Here is a 22,201-nt window from a genome sequence, read left to right as displayed (position 1 = left end):
TCTGAGTTTGAATCTTAGCTCTATAAATTGTTATCCGCCTCATCTTGACCAAGTCCCTTAGCCTGTCTTGGCCATTCTCATTTGTAAAATGATGATCCAGTAAAGGTTAGACTAGATGATTTAGGAAATTCCTTTTATCTCCAGATCTATGTTCCCATGACCGTAATTGTGAGGAGTACAAAGGAATCTAGAGAGACTTTTGTTAAGTGATACCATGCTAAAAATGCAAAACCAAAAACGTGCAGTGTGCATTAACCATACAAGAGGAACATGAATGAGAATGAATAGAGAAAGAATCCTAATGGACCAAAAACTTAGGTTACTCTATGCATGGAGCTAGGAGTAATGGATAAAAGTTACAAAGGGCTCAATTTAGGTTTGAGGTGAGGCAAATCTTTCTAGATCTTGGAAAATCCTCAAATGGAATGGGATGACACAGGATTAAGTCCTCTTACTGAAGGTCTTCAATCAAAAAATGGATTACCATTTACCAGGTGTGCTTGGGAAAGGGTCTGAGATCACATCTTATTCAGAAATTCTGTGATTCTATGAAGCAGGACTTCTTCAGATGGGCCTTGAAAGACAAGTAGCATTGGCACAGGGGAATGAAGAGTTTATTTTCATAATAATATTGATGATAATGATAATAGTTAACATTTATGTAGCTTTTTAATAAAGGTTTGGGAAGCATTATATATATATAATATATATATATAATATGTATATATATATTTTATTTTATTTTTATTTTTTTTTAACCCTTAACTTCTGTGTATTGGCTCCTAGGAGGAAGAGTGGTAAGGGTGGACAATGGAGGTCAAGTGACTTGCCCAGGGTCACACAGCTGGGAAGTGTTATATATATATATTTTCAATATATATATATTTTTAAATCCTTACCTTCCATCTTGGAGTCAATACTGTGTATTGGCTCCAAAGCAGAAGAGTGGTAAGAGTAGGCAATGGGGGTCAAGTGACTTGCCCAGGGTCACACAGCTGGGAAGAGTCTGAGGCCAGATTTGAACTTAGGACCTTCCGTCTCTAGGCCTGGCTCTTAATCCACTGAGCTAGCCAGCTGCCCCCCCATTTTATATATATTTTAAGGAAGAGGACCTCTCAAGAGGAAAGGGTTGGGGGAGGTATGTAAACATGGGAGTACTTAAAAGACAAGAATGATTTGTGAATATCTACCTCCAGAGAAAGAACTGAGAAATAGAAATAAGACATAGCTTTATATATACTTTCTTTTAGTTGAATGATGCCTTCTCTAGTGTGTGTGTGTTGGGGGGGGGGGTAGGGGAGAGAAAGGAAAGGGAGGAAGGGAATTTGTGAGAGAATTGTAAATCAGCTTAAAGAATCAGATGAGTAGCAAAACTCCTGATAAGGAATAAGGGAATTAACTGAGTATCTTAGTATTTTAAATGTTACAAACAAATGAATAAATACATAAATAATTTTTTAGAAAAAGGACAATGGGACTACTTATCTGACTGGTTCAAAAGGGATATACAGGCAAGTAGTGGGAAGTAAGGTTGGAGAGTTAAGGAGATACCATTTTATACTTGTTTTGAAACTTGGCAGAAACAAAATATTTGTCATTGATTTGCTGAGAAAGAGAGAGCTATCACTATTTTGAGCAGGGAAAAATAACATGATGAAAATTGCATTTTGGGAACAGTACGCATAGCATTTTTTCTGTTTCTCCCTCTGTTTATTCTTTTTTAGTGGGTCCTCAACCTTTTGACACATTCCCATTTCATTATTTCCCAACCCCACAGTCTTCAACATGACGCATGCATGGTGTGAAGCAACATCCTGAAAGTATTTTGAAGCTAGGAAGTCTGATGGCACTGATGCCTTGGGCAGCTGGATCATACACTATGAACAGATGGGATTTATCCCAGAAAGGCAGGACTGGTTCTTTATTAGGACAATTATCAGCATAATTGATCACATCACTAACAAAATTAAATGGCAATCATATGATCATCTCAATAGATGCAGAAAGCTTTTGGCAAAATATAATACCCATTTCTATTAAAAATACTAGAGTGGGGAAGCTAGGTGGCTCAGTGGATAGAAAGCCAGGTTTAGAGAGAGAGACTAGGAGTCCTGGATTCAATTTTGACCTCAGACTCTTCCTAGCTATGTGACCCTGGGCAAGTCACTTAACCCCCATTGCCTAACCCTTATCACTCTTCTGCCTTGGAACTAAAAAAAACAAACAGTTAAGGTAGAAAGAGCCAGATGGGATGGTGGTAGATCCACTTAGGGATCCCCTTGAATACGTAGCTGGGATCTCTGGGTATTCTAACTTCCAGTTAGTGAGAATAAAGCAGAATCACTTTCTCTTACTGGACAGTTGTGGAAATGCCTTGGAGACAATTGATATAAAAATCAATATCTCTACCAAAAATCCCTCTACGTCCCTTGAAAGAGGGAGCCTTCGAGTCTTCTGGCTAACTTGCCAGCTCTCTACCTCTACCTAGGTGTTCTCCAAAAACTGACTAAGCTACCTATCTATGACCCTCAATAGTAAGTTTGATATAGTCCAAAAGCTGTTGTTAAACCCATTAGGATTGCTCTCAAACAGCTAAGTCCCTCCCAGGGGGTCTGACCCCTGAGGTAAAACCTTTTTGCCCATCTGAGAGGATTTTTAGATAAAACCCTTCTGGAAAGTGCAGCAAGTATGGGCAGATTTTTTTCTAGATATTCCCAGTCAAACAGAGGAGGTAGCTAAGCTCTGACAAGTCACCTTTCCTCCACCCTTCCAGACAGGAAGAGATCTACCTCCTCCAGGAAGTACTGACTCACCCAGTTATCACTTCCAAACTGTTCCTCCTCTGCCTTCTGCCTGCTAATATCCTTTCTCTTGAGTTCCTAGTATGTGCTTTAAAGACAGCCTTCTACTTCTCTTAAATCTTATCCCATCTCTATCCTTTTTCCATTACAGAACCAATACTTAGTAATGATACTCAGATGGAAGACAAGGGTTTTAAAAAAACACTAGGATGCATATGAATATTATAAAGCATGTGTCTGAACATAGATTATGACCAAAGATGTTTACCACTATTGTGGTGCTGTTTTTTTTTTAACCCTTAACTTCTGTGTATTGGCTCCTTGGTTGAAGAGTGGTAAGGGTGGGCAATGGGGGTCAAGTGACTTGCCCAGGGTCATACAGCTGGGAAGTGTCTGAGGCCTGTTTTTTTTTTTTTTAAGTCTAAAAGAAGTGAGCTCTTTCAGATATTCCTGTTTGAAGATTCTATTGTATTAATTTTCTCAAGTCCCAGAACATGAAGGGACTTCCTCAGTGAGTTTAATAATTATTCAAGACAGATTGGCTTGACAATATACACAGTAATAGTTAAGTGGATGCAAAATATATAGTACATTCAAGTGGCATTGTGTGTGTGTGTGTGTGTGTGTGTGTGTATATGTATGTATATATACATATATATAGTTGAAAAACTAAGTGTTGGGTTATGTGTGTTTCAAAAGCCATGAAGAAGCAGTTAAAATTAACAGGCTAAGAAGCAGGTACTGTCTCTAGGTTTCTTATTGGGGAAATGACATGATGAAAACAGTATTTTAGGAAGATTAACAAGGGCGGGACATCACATCATGAACCACAGAAGTGTTCTAGTCCATCATTTCCCCACTTTAGTACCTCCCATCCTCCAATATGAAAGACATACATATCCTGTGAAGCAACATCCTGAAGATGTTTTAAGGCTGAGGGGAACTGGAGGTATCAAGACTTTGATCAGGAAATCTGGGCACAGTCAGTCACAGGTGGATCCAAGAGCCAGAGATAAGATGGAGGTGGCAGGAGTCTGGAGGTCACAGATGCTGCTGTTGCTATTTCTCTGTCTTGCAGGTAACAAACATGATGGAAACTCCAGTGGGCAGAGTTGTGGAAGGATGACACTAGTGGGGAATTCTAGAAAAGGAGAATTCTGATTCCTCTTCTTTGTCACCCTTGTAAATATTTTCTTGGGAAAAGTGGAGCTTGGGGAGGGATGAGAGTGCAGCTCATTGTGTGTAGGGAGGACCAAGTGTTGTTTGAGCCCCAATAGTACATGGAATTCACAGTTTTACAGGATGGAGAATGAAAGGGGACCTAAGAAACCATGAAGTATGATTTCTTTTTTAAAAAGATAAGATGTATAAATGTTAAGATTTTGCCCAAACTCGACCAGGGAATAGGTGGTGAGTCAGGATTTGAATACAGATCATTTTTCTAATGGCAACTCCAGTGCCCTTTCCACTGTATTATGCTACCCTCCCATCCTTGTAAACTTCTAAAATGTCTTTTAAAATTTACATGCTGCTATTTCATTATTTACCTGCCACAATTTCAGAAGATGAAAAACATTTTGAGGAATGGAGTGCTATGGAAAGTGCCCTAGAGAGAGAACTTCTTTGTGCTGGGAGGTTTGTGGAAAGGATTTGGTTAACAAAGAAGAAGGCATTTCAAGTATGGAAAACAGTGGGATCTAAAGATATGGAAATGGAAAAGTTCACTGAGCAGATTAGTCCACAGGGCTGGTGAAATTGGAACAATTATTTTAGAGTCTGGTGGCAACTTACCACAGAGTTGACCATTAATTTCCTGTTATTGATTATTGCAGTTAGTCTGCCCTGCCTGAATTTTCTCCTACTCCAAGCCTTTCTGCTTTCCCTCCTACAACATCCCCCATTTTAGCTGCTTCCTGAAACTCTGATCTCAAGAACAGTCCTTCCCTCCTGTCCTCTTAGTGAGTCCAATCAAGTGACATTGTCAGGTCACTGACTTTGGGGACACAGAAACTGTTTCACATCAGAGAGAAGTATAGAGAGGGGGCAAATTCCATACAGTCCAAGGCTACGTAGTCCAATTCTGGAGCCATTTTTAGTAATAATAATAGCTCACATTTATACTGTGTTTTAGGTGTATGCCTATATTGGCACAAAGAGTTTCTTCTCTTTAGCAGTGAGATATTAGGGATCTCATTGGTAAATAAGACTTTCCAGGGTGCCTAGAAGTTCCCTATGCCAATGAAATTTCAGATCTAGGCCCTATCCCTGTATTTAAAAAATAATAATTAAAAAAATAATGAGTCTTTTTAAGTGACCCAGGCTGGAAGTGTAGCTCTCACTCCTGGGTTTGATCACAATATTGATTGCCACGAAATCTTTAACCTCTTCCATTTTTGGGACATAAACCATTTACTTTTTTTTAAAAATTTACCTTCTATCTTACAATCAATACAAAGTTTTTGTTCCAAGGTAGAAGAATGATAAGGATTAGGCAATTGGGCATAAGTGACATCCAGTGCCATACAGCTAGAAATTGTCAGATTGGGTTGGTGTCTGGGCCTGGCTCTCTAGCCACAGCCACCTAGTGCCCCATCCTCCTTTTTGCACTTAACTTTTACTTAGGTAGCATATTGACTCTTTGCTCCCTGAGACCCACTATATTGGGTCCTCATGTGGATTCCTGATTGATCAGTTTTAACTTTGCTACAGCTAAGGGCTATTGAGCTCAAGTATATAATATAGCCTCAGCTTCTTTAGCCTCAGGGTCTACAATGGGGTCTACAATGACATAACAAGGCCCTTTCTCTATTCTTAAAAGCTGTGACCAGAAGGAAGCAACTGTGCATCAAGAAATTGTCCCAATTCTTCCTCTCCTCATGGGCACAATAGCCTTTTCCGCTCAGTCTTCCTTATCCCTGTTCTCATCAAAGCCTGGGAGGAATTTGGTTGAATGATGTGGAGAAGGCAGAGTGAAGGCAGAAAGGAAGCCAAGTGGCCTGACAGACTCTTTTCTTTGTTTCTCCAAGAGAAAGGTGATGAGAAGTTCCAATTCCCTGAGCTTTGTTAAACCATTTTCAAAAATCTTAAAGGCCCCTAGGAACTGAGCCTATTGTTCAGCATGGCTTAGAGGACAGAACTGGCCTCTCCAGATGACCTGGATCCACTCTGACATAGCCTGGTTCCTTCATCTCTCTGTGACTCAGTAGAGTATAAATTGTAGATAAGACAGCCATGTACCTGGCTTGGTAGGAGGAGTTTCCTCACCCACAAATCCCAAGTCCAGGCCCTATGCTTATCTTCTTTTTGAGCCTAGAGGTCATACCTGTAACATTCATTCAAGCTGGGGGGAAGGGAAACATGCATGAACTGGAGGGTGGGAACTGAGGGCAGAATGGGGCTTTTCTGAATGACTCTTATTTTCAGCATTGCAAGAACCCTTGGAAGAGAAGGAGGAGTGCATTGTAGAGGGGCAAAACCTAACTTTTGGATGTGCCTACAACTATGGGAAATATTTCAATGACATAAAAGCCTGGCAGAAATTAGGAGCTAGTGGTCATTTTGAGACCCTAGCCCAAACGATGAACAAGAACGGAGAGCCCAGCTGCATCCAGGTTGGCAGATATTTGCTAGATGACAATCCTCCTGATGCCATGCTGAAAGTCACAATAATGGGACTCCAGAGGCAAGATGCTGGATTATATCAGTGTGTGATCTATCGCCCACCCCGGGTCATTGACACCCTGTACCGCCCCATCAGACTGAGCACATGCAATGGTGAGTAGCAGAGAGACTCGTCCTGTTACTTTTGACCTCTGGGGCAGAGAAGGAGTCAGTCAACTTGAATTTATTAAATGCATACTAAGTGCCAGCCAGGTGCCAAGCCCTGGGGTTACAAAGAAAGACAAAAGTAATACCTGTCCTTAAGTGTTCACAGTCTAATGGAGGCAATATCTTTCAAATAGCTCTGCTCAAACAAGATATAAATGGGGGGGGGGGAACTGGAGGTAATCTCAGAGGGAAGGCATTAACACGAATGGTTTCTTGTAAAGGTGAGTTTTTAGTTGAGATTTGAAGGAAGTCAGAGAAGCCTTGAAGAAGGAGGGAATTCTGAAAATTCTGAACAGCCAGGGAAAATGTACTACTGACCAAAAGGCAGAGTGATACAATGGTCAGAATTCTGGACTGGGAGTCAGGAGACCTTCGATCTAGTCTCAGTTTTGTTAGGTGTAGGTATAGCAGGGTAATCATGGGCAAATCTCTTCCCCTCCTTGGGCTTTAGTTTCTTCCCTCATATTTCCCAAATCAAAATTATTTCTTCTGAGTCTCCTTCTTGATGGACTTTGTCCTCAGGCAGGTAGCTATGGCAGTAATCAGCTTAACTGAGGGGAAGTGTATCTTATCCTTGTTAATATGTTAGGCAAGACATCCCCTAGGCAACTTAGAATTTTACCAAAAATGCTCTATGATTTTATAATCCCTTTAGTGGAAAATCCCACTTCTCTAGTTTAATAGCTAAGGTCTAGGGGTCTTGGCTGAGACCCTTAGAGACTAGATGACTTAGTTGGGGCAAGAAGACAATCTTTGTCAGAGGCAGGAATTGAACCAGGACCTTGACATTAAGGTCTGATATACAAAGCATCATATGAGCTATTTTGCTTCAATTTTGCATCTTGACTTGGTTAAAAATGCACATTTCTTTATAAAAGCCTTCATAAACTTCAGCAAATTTCAGACAGTCCAGAAGACTGATGGAAGAGAAATTAAGATGTGGTAGAGGGCATTAATCTCCTTAAAGCAGACAATATAGGCAGTCTGCTCCATCATGACAAATGGCTAGACTCTGCTCACAGTCTCTCTTTTCCCCTGCTACTTGAGGAACTGGAATTGGGAAGGCCTAACTCAGAAAATGTGGCTCTCACTTCTTTGTAATCTTCCTGCTTCAATCACTCATTCAATCAACCAATGTAATGAAGACTCATTATTTCAGAACCCCCTAATATTGGAACATTCTCCTTTGAAAGAGAAAAGTAAAAGATTGGAACATCTGTTGCTTCAAACTATCTCTTCTCTCCTCGGTCTTCCAGGGCCAGTCCCATCTCTTTTCGCTTAGTGGATGGTCTTGTTTCCTACTTTCCTGTCAAAATCAAAGATACCCATTTTGGGTTCCCTCATTTTCTCTACACATGCCCAAACTGGCAGTTAGGTGTCTCAGTTGATTGAGAGCCAAGCCTAGAGATGGGAATCTAGCCTCTGATGCTTTCTAGCTATCTGACCCTGGGCAAGTCACTTAACCCTCAATTGCCTAACCTTTGCCATTCTTCTGCCTTGGAACCAATAGACAGTATTGAGTCCAAGATGGAAGGTAAGGTGTTTTTTCAAATTTCAGCTTTCTAACTACACCCATCTTCTTCTTTACTCCAGTCTCTGAAAAGGACTAATCCCTCTACTTTTGCACATAAGCCAGCTCCTTTTTCTTCCCAGTCCATCAATCATTCCCTGTTTAGCTCTCATCTTCAACCTCACCATCTACAGGATTCTTTCTCACTGCCTACCATGTAAATCAATAATGTAGCCCTTCCTTAAAAAAGTTTTAATTCAACTCTGCCAACCAGTGAAGCTACTGTTCTATAGCTCACTGTCACGCTGTTAGCAAAAAGCTGTCTGCACTCCTTGATTCCATCATATTTCATCTTGAGCCTTCTGAAACTGTGCTTGATCTTAGTGCTGATCAGAATTCCTAATTCTTTGCAGAGTTGTTTTTCTTTACAATATTGCTGTTATTTTATACAATATTCTCCTGGTTTTGTTCATATCAATCTGTATCCCTCCATACAAGTCTTCCCATGTTTTCCTGAAAACACCTCCATCATCATTTCCTACAGCACAACAGAGCATTGAGCCTATATATAAAACACAATAGAGTTTTTCTATATAAACATAAAATTTATATAGGTGTATATATAAGTGAAATATAATAGCTCATTGAGCATATGTGAAAAACCCATTTATTGATTTTAGAGTTTTGATTGTAGAATAAATAAATGAAAAGACATTTATTAAGCACTTATTATATGTCACGCACTGTGCTAATAAGACAGATATCTCTCCAAAGATGTGATATAAATAATAGAGGAAGGCCAATTGGGGAGGAAGAGGATCCTTCAGATTGCTTTTTTTCTCCATTACTAACAGCTCTATTCTAATGCTGCTTCTTAGCCCTAATCTCATCAGTCTTTTCTTGCAGGTGGCAGTATCACACCCACACCTGAGGATCTCACTTTTAGAATAGAAAAAACCTCAATTCCTTTCGCCACGGAAGCATATTCGCTACAGAACCCAAAGTTCCATACTCAAGCCCCAGTCAAAAGCACTACTGACAGTCTCTCTACAACCCTAAGAGCTAAGGACAATGACATCATCTTCCCTGTTTACAGGTTTGTTGTGGCCCTGTAATGGGAGATAAACCCTTGGCTTTCACTCACCAGTCTTGGCACAGGTCCAGGGGTCAGAGTCAACCAGGTGGAGAGCCCTAATGCCCAGGAGGCAGAAACTAACTGGCAAGATTCACTATGAACTGACCTATTAAACCTAGGGGGACAGGGCTGTGGGTATTGGGGGAGATCCCTAAGGGGTGAAGACCAAAGGTAAAAGGGTGAGTTCCTCATGATGCTGAGTTTGATTTGGTCCACGTGACAACCTTGGGAGGTGGGTGCCATTACTTTATAGATGAGCTGCTACCTAGCTATAAATTAGTTGAGTGTTTCCCCAAGATAAATCCTTGGAGGCAAGGCTGATATTTTGTTTTTTTTCTAGAACATCTAATATTAGATTGGAAAAGTATCAAAAATATTTGTTATGTGAATCTTTGTGTGTGTGAAGTTTGGTTTCCCCCAGTTTGCTGGAAAATCTCCCCAATCTCTCTATATTCCAGAGCTATACCATTATTTCAGACTGCCTAGTCTGCATTTATGAGTTCTCTGAATACTTTAAACTCTTACCCTCTATCTTAGAATCAATACTAAGTAATTGATACTAAGGCAGAAGATTGGGAATGGCTAGACACTTGGGGTTAAATGACTTGCTCAAAATCACACAGCTAGGAAATATCTGAGGATAGATTTGAACCTAGGACCTTCTGTCTTTAGGCGTGGCAGCCACCTAGCTGCCCCTCTGTAAATATATTTTAAACTCAAAAAGTATTCCACAGTCCAGTTAGTTTGGCTAATGCTATAAACTGACTCTGGCCAAATTAATCGACTTTAATTTCCTCATTGTCAAATGGTAATAATAGTTAACATTTTTATAGCATGTTAAAGTTTGCAAAATGCTTTATATATACTCTCAGGTGCAATTCATAACCATCCTATGAGGGAGGTACTATGGATCTTACTACTTCCATTTTATAGGTGAGAATAGTTAAGTGCAGAGACATTGTCCATCAGTTGGTGACTTTCCTAGGATCCTGCAAGGAGTAAGTTTAGAGATGAGATAGGAACTCTGTTTTTCCTTATTCCAAATCCAGCATTTTTCTACTCTATTCACAATAGGAAGGCAGAATAAAACTTCAGCCATTCAATAAGTATTTATTAAGCATCTACTATGTGCTAGGTATTGTTCTATGAGCCAGGGTTACAAAGAAAAGCAAAAAGATAGTCACTGCCTTGCAGGTGCTTACATTCTAAAAGGGGAGACCCTGGATATACAATTTAAATGGAAGGTGAGCTCAGAGAGGAAGAGGGGCAAGAAAGGACTCTTGAAGAAGGTGGCATTTGAACTTTTCCTCTGCGAATAATGCCTGCTTGCACTACCTTTCAGGAAGGTCAAGGCAAATGAGATAGATCATGGAAACGAGGACTGAATCTGGAATAAGAAGATCTGGGTTCAAATCCCAGCTCTGATGCTTCTTTAAGTTGCATGACCTTGAGTAAGTCCCTTAACTGCACTGGGTCTTGGTTTCTCCATTTGTAGAATAAAGAGATTAAACCAGGTGGATTCTGAGACTCCTTTGGGGCTTCAAATCTATGATCTTATGGAAGCACTATGAAAAATATAAAGTAACATAGAGATATTACTACTATGTTTAATTGTCTTTCCTGGGCTCAAGTCATTATAACTGAAGAGCTTAGATGATACAGTACAAAAAGCACCAGACCTGGAGTCAGGAAGACTTGAGTTCAAATGTGACCTTAGACACTGACAAGCTATGTGACCCTGGGCAAGTCAGAACCTCATTTGCCTTGGTTTTCTTGTCTATAAAACGGGGGATAATAATAGCATTTACATCTCAGGTTTGTCACATGGATCAAATGAGATGGTAATATTAAAGCTCTCAGCACAGAATCTGGCACATAGTAAGCACTTTTAAAATGTTAACTGTTGTTGCTCTTATTACCTGTCTTGCTCTTCTCTCCCCCAGGCTTTCTCATGTGCTTATAGTGACTCTTGGGATCTTTTTGAATAAGGTTCTGGTCTTCATCACTTCGTATATTCTTCTTCGAAAGAAGACTGGCTGCTAGCACCTTCATGGCTGACCTTCCTCCAAACCAATTGGGAATGGGGGGAATGGCAGGTAGAATTTGTCCAGGGCTGGTATAATCCCAACCCGTTCTATGGATCATTGAACTTTTGAGTTGCAAGATGGGTTAGGAGCTCGCTGAAGCATCTCCTTTCCTGGAGAGGCTTTACAAAGCTGCCCCAAAGGCCTGATAGGCTTTAGGTTTCCTGATTGCAGTTTCCTGGTCATCCAGGGACATGAAAAGTCACACACACACACACACACACACACACACACACACACACACACACCCTTTTGGCCTTCCCTTTGCACTAGAGAGGAAGTCTGAAATTTTTCTTTTTCTTTTATGTGGTGTTTATAGTACCTTAGACTCATTTTTGAGTTTTAACGATATCTCTCCATTTCTAGCCTGATCGAGTCAGGGATTGGCCAGTGATACCCTGCCAGTTTCTGGGGGTCCTATTAGGGTTCTCCAAAGTCCTCTTTGGATTAAGGAGGCAGCAAGGATCATAAGAAAGACGGATGAATCAAAATCACCAGAGATGCAGATGGTATTCAATGGCACCAATGGCAACTTTATTGAGGGGAATAATGATATTTATAGGAAGCTGGATTGCTACCCAAACATATCTATCCACATGGTTACAGGCAATATTTTCATAGTAACAGATAGTCAATCACAGAGAGTCTTGAGAAGAAAAATGCATCCTGTCAAGGAATTGATCTATTGGGTACAATCTTCATGGTGATTGGAGGATTCAGGGGTATCCATAAGATACATGAAAACATGTACAAGATGGCATCTCTTCTGCTAGAGTTTCCAGGGATATAGTACACAAGACATTTCTCAGTTCATCCCCAGGTCACTTAGGCCTATTCAATTCCTTTACTTAGGGGTCCAATAATATCACCAGCCTTTGTGGCTTTTGTGTTCTTTTTGCAAACTTTAACTTTTTACTTATTTTAACTTTAAAAAATAAATTGTGTATATTTATCATATTAAAAGATAAAATGTCATTAAACAATGCTAGACATATATTTTGTGCATTTCTCAGGTTCTAAATTTTCTTTGTGTCGTCTGCTGGTCTTCACCTGTCATCTGTGGCTTCTGCAAAACTCCTAAAAATTCCAAATTTAATTTCCTTTGCCAACACACACTATATTGAAGCTGTGATGTTGAAGGGATAATTGAAGTCTGCACCTTCCAGACTAGGTGTGTGCCTCAGATTTACTAGAGTCTCCAAATCATCAGGATTTATTAACTAGAGCATTTCCAGGTGGAGTTGAGAAGGGTCCCATTTTCCAGAGGAGTGGACTAATGTAGTCTGGTTGGAAATACTTGCTCTTGTAGGACAAAATAAACCTCCGTTGTTAAATGTTCAATGAATTGTGAGTTTCTCATTTTTCCAAATATTAAATTCAAACTCAGAGGAGTGCTACTGGGGATTGGGTTGCCTTTCGCAGAAAGAATGTTAGAAACCAGCTCATTTGACACCCTAAACGACTGCATGAGGTAGGAGTCTCCTTCAATGCCTGTTACAGATATTGTTTAACTTCTGCCTTTTGAATGGCTTCAGTGACACAGAACTTACTACCTCGTATTAGATTATTTACTACTCTAATTATTCTTCAAATATTTGAAGAGAGTTGCCCTATCTATCTCTTGCTGAATAGTCTCAATTCCTTCAGTTATTCCTTAATGAAAGCTCTTGCTCCAACTTTCTGCTGGATACAATTGATATCATATTGCTTGCCTTCTCAGTGGGAGTGGGAGAGGATGGGTGGGAAGGAGAGAATTTTGAACTCATAATAAAAAAGGAAAGAATCCTAATAAATAAATAATAAATTAAAATGTTAAAAATAAAGTAATGGCTTGGAAGTCAAAGGACTTGGGCTAAATCTCCTCTCTGACACTATGGCTGGTCTTTAGCTTTACATTTGTATTCTGGTCTTAAGATAACTTCCCTGAGAAGAGGCGATAGAACTACCTATAACCTCACTGAGTCAGTGAGCAGAAGAACTATAGTTTGGCTTCTTTTTAGGGGTTTGGGATAGCTTTTCTCTCCTTCCTATCTTTAACTGTAGATCCTATCTTTAAGAGTAGAACAATGACCATTTGATTAATCTGTTAAATTTCAGTGCTTCTTTTTATCTTTTTTCCTTGCTTCTCTCTGGTGGTAAATAGAGCTATAGATGATTTTTGCCAGCTTTATCTCATATCCCATTACTTTACTAATTTTTAATTATTTTAATTATTTTAATTTATTATATATAATTATAAATATTTTTCTTTATTATTATTAATTACTAAATAAAAATTATTTACTACCTCATTTAATTTGATCATAGTTAATTGCTCTAGGTTTTGAAATACTAAGGTGGGTTTTGGGGATGGAATAGGATGTTATTTAGGCCAGTGTCAGAAGAATAACCTGGGTTCTGGGAGGGCCACCCAAGTACAGGGCTGGCAGAGCCAGACTCTGATATGACATACAAACACACACACACACACACACACACACACACACACACACACACACACACACACGGTGTTTATTTTAACAAGGGAAAGGTAAAAGGTAATTGGGATAACTTAACTTAAAGGTTTCTATCTAAACCCCACAAGATTTAAATGTCCTGTTGCCAGGAGTCTTTGTGTATTTTTCCCAAATTGAGCTCACTATCTATCTAGAGACCCAGGCCATAATATAAGTATCCTACAGTAACCCCAAAACAACTCCCCTTTTGGTGGTAATGAAGGTAGTTAAGCAGCTAGGCAGGACAGGGCCCAAGAAGTGGTTCTGAATCCAAAAGGATTCCAACCAGATTCTCACAGACAGATGGCTCAGCTGTACAGGACCACATAGGAAGCTCAACAGATGTTTCAATCAGGTAACAGGGAAGCAAGTAGGATGGAGAAGTCCAGATATACCACAGCTAGCAAAGGAAGGTATCCAATTCCCTCTTCAGGTAAATAGAGAATGAATTCCCACAAGCTAACTGACTCTTCCCAATAGAATTCTTGAATTCGTTACTCTGCTTTCCCAACCCTTTGCCCTCTGCATATACACATAACTCTACTTATAACAGTTTTCAAGAAATATATTCATATCCCCTGTATACAGGTATTTTAACTTTTTAATGCTGGAGGATTTATTTCCATACCTTATTACTACCACTAATTCTGATAAAAACTTTGTCAAATAGTAGTAAAAAGAGTCTGTTTTGTACATATTTTTAGTAAGAATACTTTTAGTTTTTAATCTGTTATTTGTAATACTAACTTATGGTTATTGGTTTATCTGCTTATTCTCATAGCCTTTCCCTGAGTTTTTTTCTTCCTAAGATCTTTAGTAATTACAGTCTTTGAATGTATTCCCCCCCCCCCCCCGTTGTTCATGTTCTGACTCCTTTTATTTTTTATTATTATTTACTTGTTTGTTTTTAATTAAAACCCTTACCTTCCATCTTGGAGTCAATACGGTGCATTGGCTCCAAGGCAGAAGAATGGTAAGGGTAGGCAATGGGGGTCAAGTGACTTGCCCAGGGTCACACAGTAGGGAAGTGTCTGAGGCCAGATTTGAACCTAGAACCTCCTGTCTCTGGCCTGACTCTCACTCCACTGAGCTACTCAGCTGCCCCCATGACTCCTTTTTTGATAATGGTTTCCCTGGAGTTAGGACCTTAAAGCATTTTCAGTTTCTTCCCAATCTGGGCAACTCACATTTTGCCAGGATCAGGCTCTCCCTCCCTTTCTGGGAGGGAGTGTGGACAGATAAGAGAACCAAAAGGGTTGCATCAAAAGAGAAGCAAAGAAAACCTCATGGGTTAAGGTCTTGACTCAAGCATGGATTTGGTTTAAGTGAGGCAGAGTTGCACAGAGTTGTCAACCTCCCTCTTTCTCTTTCAGAATTACCAAAGTCCACTGGCAAGACAAAAGTCAGGATGATGGGTGATGGCCTGGGATGTAGCAGATAACCGTAGCATCTTTAATGTCTGAGCAAGCACTAAGTGAACCACAGCACCCGCTTCAGTCATCTCCATGGTCCTTGGAACAACTTTTTCTCACCTACTCATTCTGCTTGGGAATGTCTTTGCATGCTTGGGGTAGACATTCCCATAACTCATTCATTAATGGATTCCATATTTATTCATTATACCCAATCTCAGGCTCTGTCTCAAGTAACTTTGTGGCTAGGTGTGGGTGGGAAAGAGGATGACAGATAATAATAACTAGTATCTATAGAGTATTTTATGGTTTGTGAAACACTTTAAAAATATTCTCTCATTTTGTTCTCAAAGGATTCCTGGGAGGAAGGTGCTATTCCTATCCAGATTTTAAAGATGAGAAAATGGAGGAAAATAGAGGTTAAGTGACTTGTCCAGGGGCCTACAGCTAGCAAATGTCTGAGAAAGGATTTGAATCCAGGTCTTCCTGACTTCAAGTCCCTTTTCTATCCACTACGACACTTATCTGGCTTCTGTGCTTGTTGTTGATTAAAGGAAGGCATTTAACTTAATACAATGAAATTTAATATTAAAACTTTTCCTCTAATAAGGAGATGTTAATGCCTACGATCAAGTTCATTTAAAATTCTTGAACAGATAGAAGCATGCAGAAAATTACACAGTACCTGTTCCAGGAGGAGCACAAAAAAGGAATATGTATCAGAAGATGTATTGCCAGCAAAGATGTTGGCCACTGTTGTGGTGCTATTTTTCTTATGATGCAAATGGAAAAAGGATTGCCTAAAGAGAGGGAGGTCTTGCAGATTCTTTTGTATTGTCTCAAAGCCCAGAATATTAAGGGATTTCCTCAATAAGCTCTATAATTATTCAAAACCAATGGCCTGGCATTCTGCTCAGTAAAAATTCAATGAATTCAAAATATAAAGTGTATTCAAGGGAGAGTGTGGAGACCAGCCTGACTGGAACAGAGTACATATATTGGGAAGTAAAACTGAAAACTGAAGAGCTAGGTTATCTCTGCTTCAAAAGTCAGGCAGAAACATTTAGAATTGACATGATAAGAGACACCCTCTCTAGATTTTTTGTCAGAGAAGTAACCTGATGAAAACACCGTATTTTTGGAAGAGGAATAACAAGGGGAGCATTTCTTCTAGGCATGAGAATGTAGCTAATTGTGTGTAGGGAAAATCAACTACTGTCTGAACCAAAGTAGAGGCCAGAATGTACAAGACAAGGGACCTGAGAAGTCATGAAGCAGAAACTCCTTTTTAAAGAGATAAGACATAACTGTTGAGAGTTTTGCCCAAAATAAACCAAGTAATAGGTGGCAGAGGTAAGATTTGAAATTCTTTTTTTCCTTCTTCTCTAATATGGGTACATAGGGTGTTCAGTACAGATATGGGAAGGGCGTGCACCTTTGGTGTAAGGACATACTACCTCATGCCTACCTGAAGCATGTGAAGACTTCTCTGATGGAATGGGCAGATGAGAACAATTTGTTCCAATAGCCACACAGGTGGCTTAATCAGGGGCTGTGGAGCGCTTAGAACTTGGCCAAGGTCATCCACTGTATCTTGGCCATCACCAGTCATCTTGCCTTTTGTCTTGCCATTGGACTTCAGTGACTCTGTAAGAGAGGTGAAGCTGACAACTTTGTGCAACTTGGCCTCACTTCAATCCAATTCCCACCCGAGTCAAGACCTCAACCCGTGTTGTCATTGGTTTTCTTCAAAACAAAGGACAAACAGCAGTAGGTCCTCAACCACACGACAAATTCTATTCCATCATTTCTCCACGTCAGTACCTCCCATCCTCCAACGTGAAAGATATGCATATCCTGTGAGGCAATATCCTGAAGATGTTTTGAGGCTGAGGAGAACTGGTGGCATCAGGCCCTTGGACAGAACTCTGGGTACAGCCAGTCAGTCACAGTTGGATCCAAGAGGCAAGAGATAAGATGGAGGTAGCAGGAGGCTGGAAGTCACAGATGCTATTGTTGCTATTTCTCTGTCTTACAGGTACAAGCATGATGGAAACTCCAGTGGGCAGAGTCGGGGAAGGATGATATGAATGGGGAACTTTAGAAAAGGAAGTGTCTGATTCCTCCTACTTTTCACCCTTGTAATTATTTTCTGGGGAAAAGTGGAACTTGGGGAGGGATGAGAGTGCAGCTCACTGTGTGTAGGGAGGACCAAGTGCTGTCTGAATCAAAATAGAACCCAGAATTCACAGGATTACAGGGTGGAGAATGAAATGGGACCTGAGAAGCCATGGGGTATGATCTCTTTTTAAAATAGAAAAGATCTAACCTATAAATGTTAAGAATTTTGCCCAAACTCAACTAGGGAGAAGGTGGCAGAGGCAGGGTTTAATACAGATCTTATTTCTAATTACCACTTCAGTGCTATCTCCACTCCACCATGTTGTCCTCCCAGGCCTATAAAGGCATCCAAAATGTTTTTTAAAATTTATATGCTGTTATGTCAGAGGAGAAAAAAGTTTCTCAGTAATTGAGTGCAAATAGGAAAGCTTCATAGAGAGAGGACTTCTTTGTGCTGGGAGGGATAGGGATAGGATTTGGATAGCAGAGGGAAGGGCATCTCAGGTTTGGAAAACAGTAGGAATCAAAGAGAGAAATGGGACAGTTCAGGGAGCAAATTATCAAATGGGGCTGGTGAAATTGGAGCAAATTGTTTTGGAGTCTAGAGGCAACTTAAGAGTTGACCATTAATTTCCTGTTATTGATTACTGCAACTACTCTGCCCCTTCCTTTTTTCTCCTACTCTATCTAACCCTTCCTGCTTTCCTTCTCACATCCCCCTTCTATATTAGGTGGTATTGGGAATGGGATATGATGGTTAGGATTGGGCCAGTATCAGGATGTTAACTGTGGTTTGGGAAGGCCAACACAACCCAGACCAGGCAGAGTCTGGACTGAGACCAACAGCAGACAACAGCAAGGCAGCAGGTAGGATGGGGAATCAGGGTAGAATTAACCACTAAGGAAAAGCAGCCACCCTCTCCAGAAACCTCCAGAGAGAGAGAACCAGCTAACCTCCTCAGTTCCAAGCTAACTAACCCTTTCTTCAAAATTCTAGAGTCTTCTCCTGTTTATCTCATCCTTCTCTCCTCTGCATCTGTTCCCCACATGCTATAACCCTCTCTTCCTTGTAATACTTCCTCTTAATGAGGCAACCAAGTGACATTCTCAGGCCTCTGACTTTGGGAACACATAAACTGTTTTACCTCAGAGAGAAGCATAGAGAGGGAGCAAATTTCATATAACTCAATGGTTATATAGCCCAGCTCTGGGGTTATTTTTTTGGAGATGATGATAGGGAACATTTATATTGTCCTTAAGGTATCCACTTATTTTGGTAGTTTCCTCACTTGGAAGTTCCCTGTACCAATGAGATCACAGATGCAGTTCCTATCCTTCTTGTTCTTTTTTAATTTTAATTAAAAAAAAATAAGCCTGAGTCTAACTTCCCCAGTAAGGAAGTGCAGCACCCACTCCTGAGCTTGATCCCAATATTGATTGTCATGGAAATTTTAACCTGCATCATTTTTCTGACCCAAGCCATTGAGCTTTTACTTAGGCACCCTGTTGACTTTTTGTTCTCTTAGACCCACTATATTTGTGCCCGTCTTCATGTGGATGCCTGATTGATCAAGTTTAGCCCTGCTATAGCTTAGAGCTATTGAGCCCAAGTGACCCAACAACCTCAGCCTCCCCAGCCCCAAGGCCTAGGGTTGTATACTGCCATAACTAGGACCTGCCTCTATTCAATCAACTGTGCATCAAGAAACTGTCCTATTTATTCCTTTCCAAATGGGCACAATAACCTTTTCCTTCTCAGACCTCCTTATCTCTGCTCTTAGAGCCTGGGAAGGATTTGGTTGAGAGTTGTAGAGAAGAGAGGGTGAAAGCAGAAAGGAAGCCAAATGGCCTGACAGTCTCCTTTCTTTGCCTGTTCCTTGAAGGGAAAGGAGATGAGAAATTACAGTTCTGTGAAATTGTAACATGGAGATGGCAGGGTGGAATTCCTGCAAGATACAGGGTCAAGCCTCACCCAGAGTTCTCTGGGGGGGGGCCTGGAATTCTGGGTTGAGGCTTGACCCTGTATCTTGCAGGAATTCCACCCTGCCATCTCCATGTTACAGAGATTTATTAGTCTGTCTGGGAAAACCTTAAAGATCCCTGGGAATGGACCCTGTAGTTACTGTGATCAGCATGATTTGGTGGACAGTGCTGGCCTTTCCAGCGGACCTGAATCCACTCTGACATACCCTATCTGTGTGATCTTGGTCAAGTCCCTTCATCTCTCAGTGTCTTGTCAAGTTTTGTTCAATGAATTATTTGTGGGTTCACTAACTGGGATGAGAAAAGTGATTTCTAGGATTACAGGAGGGTCAAACCACCAGACTGACAGACAGACATGCAGACAATCTTCTTGCTGGGAGGAGGCAAAGTTTATTGATTTGGGGTGCACAATTTATAGGGGAAATGATGTAGGCTGAGGGATTAGGTAAGTCTTTTCCAGGAACAATGGTTGATAATGATTCACAAGATGGAAACAATGGTTATAGATTGCCTTAGTGGCTCTAAGCAGTGTTTTCTATAGGAGAATAAATCAGAGATAGTTCAGCATGTCAGCATATCAATGTATGACCCAGTTTTGTATAGAATACTGTATGTTCTTCTCACGGAGCTCCTGCATCAGTAATATTCTTGGCAGGACATCTAGTATTTGGGGAGAGGGGAAAGTTTGCTTTTTTCATGCAGGGGAGCAGACTCTGTGCTTTGCAATTCCTAGCTGATGGCTCTGATTTTATTGGGGCCTACTCTCACTATTGGTGGCTACAGTGCCTCAGTAGAATATATAAATTGCAGAGAAGGCACCTACTTGCATGGATTGGTAGGGGGAGTTTTCTCATCTGGAAGACCCTTATAGCCCACAAATCATAAGTCAAGACCTTAGCCTTATCTTCTTTTTAAGCCAAGAGCTCATAGCTGTGACATTGATTCAAACTGGGGGGAAGGGAAACATGTATGAACTGGAGGGTGGGCACTGAGGGCAGAATGGGGCTTTTCTGAATGACTCTTATTTTCAGCATTGCAAGAGCCCTTGGAAGAGAAGGAGGAGTGCATTGTAGAGGGGCAAAACCTAACTTTTGGATGTGCCTACAACTATGGGAAATATTTCAATGACATAAAAGCCTGGCAGAGATTAGGAGCTAGTGGTCATTTTGAGACCCTAGTCCAAACGATGAACAAGAACGGAGAGCCCAGCTGCATCCAGGTTGGCAGATATTTGCTAGATGACAATCCTCCTGATGCCATGCTGAAAGTCACAATAATGGGACTCCAGAGGCAAGATGCTGGATTATACCAGTGTGTGATCTATCGCCCACCCCGGGTCATTGACACCCTGTACCGCCCCATCAGACTGAGAACATGCAATGGTGAGTAGCAGAGAGACTCGTCCTGTTACTTTTGACTTCTGGGGCAGAGAAGGAGCCAGTCAACTTGAATTTATTAAATGTATACTAAGTGCCAGCCAGGTGCCAAGCCCTGGGGTTACAAAGAAAGACAAAAGTAACATCTGTCCTTAACATGCTCACAGTCAGATGAGCGCAATATCAATTAAATAGACTTGCACAAACAAGATATAAGTGAGGGAAAATTGAAGGCAATCTCAGAGGGAAGATACTAACATTATGGAGGATAAGAAAGGCTTCTCATAAAGGTGAGAAGCCAGAGAAGCCACGAGATAGGAGGGTATTCTGAACATAGAGGACAGCCAGGGAAAATGTACTACTGACCAGAAAGCAGTGTTATACAATGGTCAGAGCTCTGGACTGGGAGTAAGTCAGGAGACTTTTGATATAGTCTTAATTTTTCTAGGTCTGGGTATGGCAAGATGATGATGGGCAAGTCTCTTCTCCTCTCTGGGCTTCCTCCCCCACAATTTGGAAAGGTTGGATGAGATGATCTAAGAGGTCCTTTTTTGGTTTTCATATGCTGTCCTGTAGTACTAGATGAAATTTCAAATTCAGCCAAGTTTCTTTCAGGTTCTTCTTTGAAAACTCCCTACTACTTTCTTTTGGCCACTGTCATCTCCTACCCCTCTAATCCTTATATACTATGTTGTGCTTAATATTGAGAACCTGTTGAGGGCTGTCTTAAATTTCCATTGCTGACTTTTGGTTCTTGGAGAGCTCCTCGTGATTCTGACTGCCTGTTCTTTGTCTCATTCTTTCTGGACCCTGCTCTTAACCACAGGTCAGATTTAATTAAGGGGGGAAACCCACAATATTTTAAAAAGATAAAGTCTCCTTAACTCTAACTGGTTAAGACACTTTACCCAAGTGTCAACCCATTAAAAAAGTTTCCTATATGAAGATCTTAAAGGAGTATAGTAAATACCTTATAGAATCACAGAATTTGAGAGCTGGAAGAGAATTCATCTAGTATAATCTATATATGAATGTAATTGGTACTATTACTTGCCTGACAAGTGTTTGATCTTTCTTTGCTTGTCTATTTTTTTTTTATCCTGGGACTCCATTCTAGGAGCATAGGGCCACAACCAGTAGGCAATGGGTCGCTCAGGGTCACCCAGCTGGGAAGTGTCTGAGCCCGGACTTGAACCTAGGACCTCCCGTCTCTAGGCCTGGCTCTCAATCCACTGAGCCACCCAGCTGCCCCGCTTGTCTATTTTGGACAGCTCTAATTGTTAGGATGCTTTTCTTAATTTTGAGCCTAGATTAGCCTTTTTGCAACTTTTACAGCATCAGTGATTATGAAGACTCTGAAAGGGATATGGAGGAGAAATCATTGGTTTAGGATTCTTCCCTCCCTCCCTCCCTTCCTCCCTCCCTTCCTTCCTTCCTTCCTTCCTTCCTTCCTTTT

General features: G+C 40.7%; 1 protein-coding gene and 1 pseudogene across 1 annotated transcript; both read left to right on the top strand.

The window, feature by feature from the left end:
• The first annotated feature begins 3,818 nt into the window (after positions 1-3,818).
• On the top strand, positions 3,819-11,317 carry LOC123245044 (annotated as a pseudogene).
• Positions 11,318-17,242: 5,925 nt separating this feature from the next.
• TREM1 (triggering receptor expressed on myeloid cells 1) lies at positions 17,243-20,759 on the top strand. Its single transcript, XM_044675307.1, has 2 exons — positions 17,243-17,303; positions 20,401-20,759. The coding sequence occupies exons 1-2, from the start codon at positions 17,243-17,245 to the stop codon at positions 20,757-20,759; spliced, it is 420 nt and encodes a 139-aa protein (XP_044531242.1).
• Positions 20,760-22,201: the final 1,442 nt, after the last annotated feature.

This window comes from Gracilinanus agilis, chromosome 4 (genome assembly GCF_016433145.1).
Source record: "Gracilinanus agilis isolate LMUSP501 chromosome 4, AgileGrace, whole genome shotgun sequence".
Classification (NCBI taxonomy): domain Eukaryota; kingdom Metazoa; phylum Chordata; class Mammalia; order Didelphimorphia; family Didelphidae; genus Gracilinanus; species Gracilinanus agilis.
The sequence above is the reverse complement of the archived record's forward strand: the minus strand, read 5'-3'. Positions and strand labels throughout refer to the sequence as shown.

What these genes read in the sequence shown, in the direction of transcription:
- TREM1 (XM_044675307.1), top strand. Translation starts at nt 17,243, where the DNA reads ATGGAGGTAGCAGGAGGCTGGAAGTCACAGATGCTATTGTTGCTATTT. An exon ending in GCTATTTCTCTGTCTTACAG is followed by an intron (nt 17,304 to 20,400) that starts GTACAAGCATGA and finishes TCTTATTTTCAG; the next exon opens with CATTGCAAGAGCCCTTGGAA.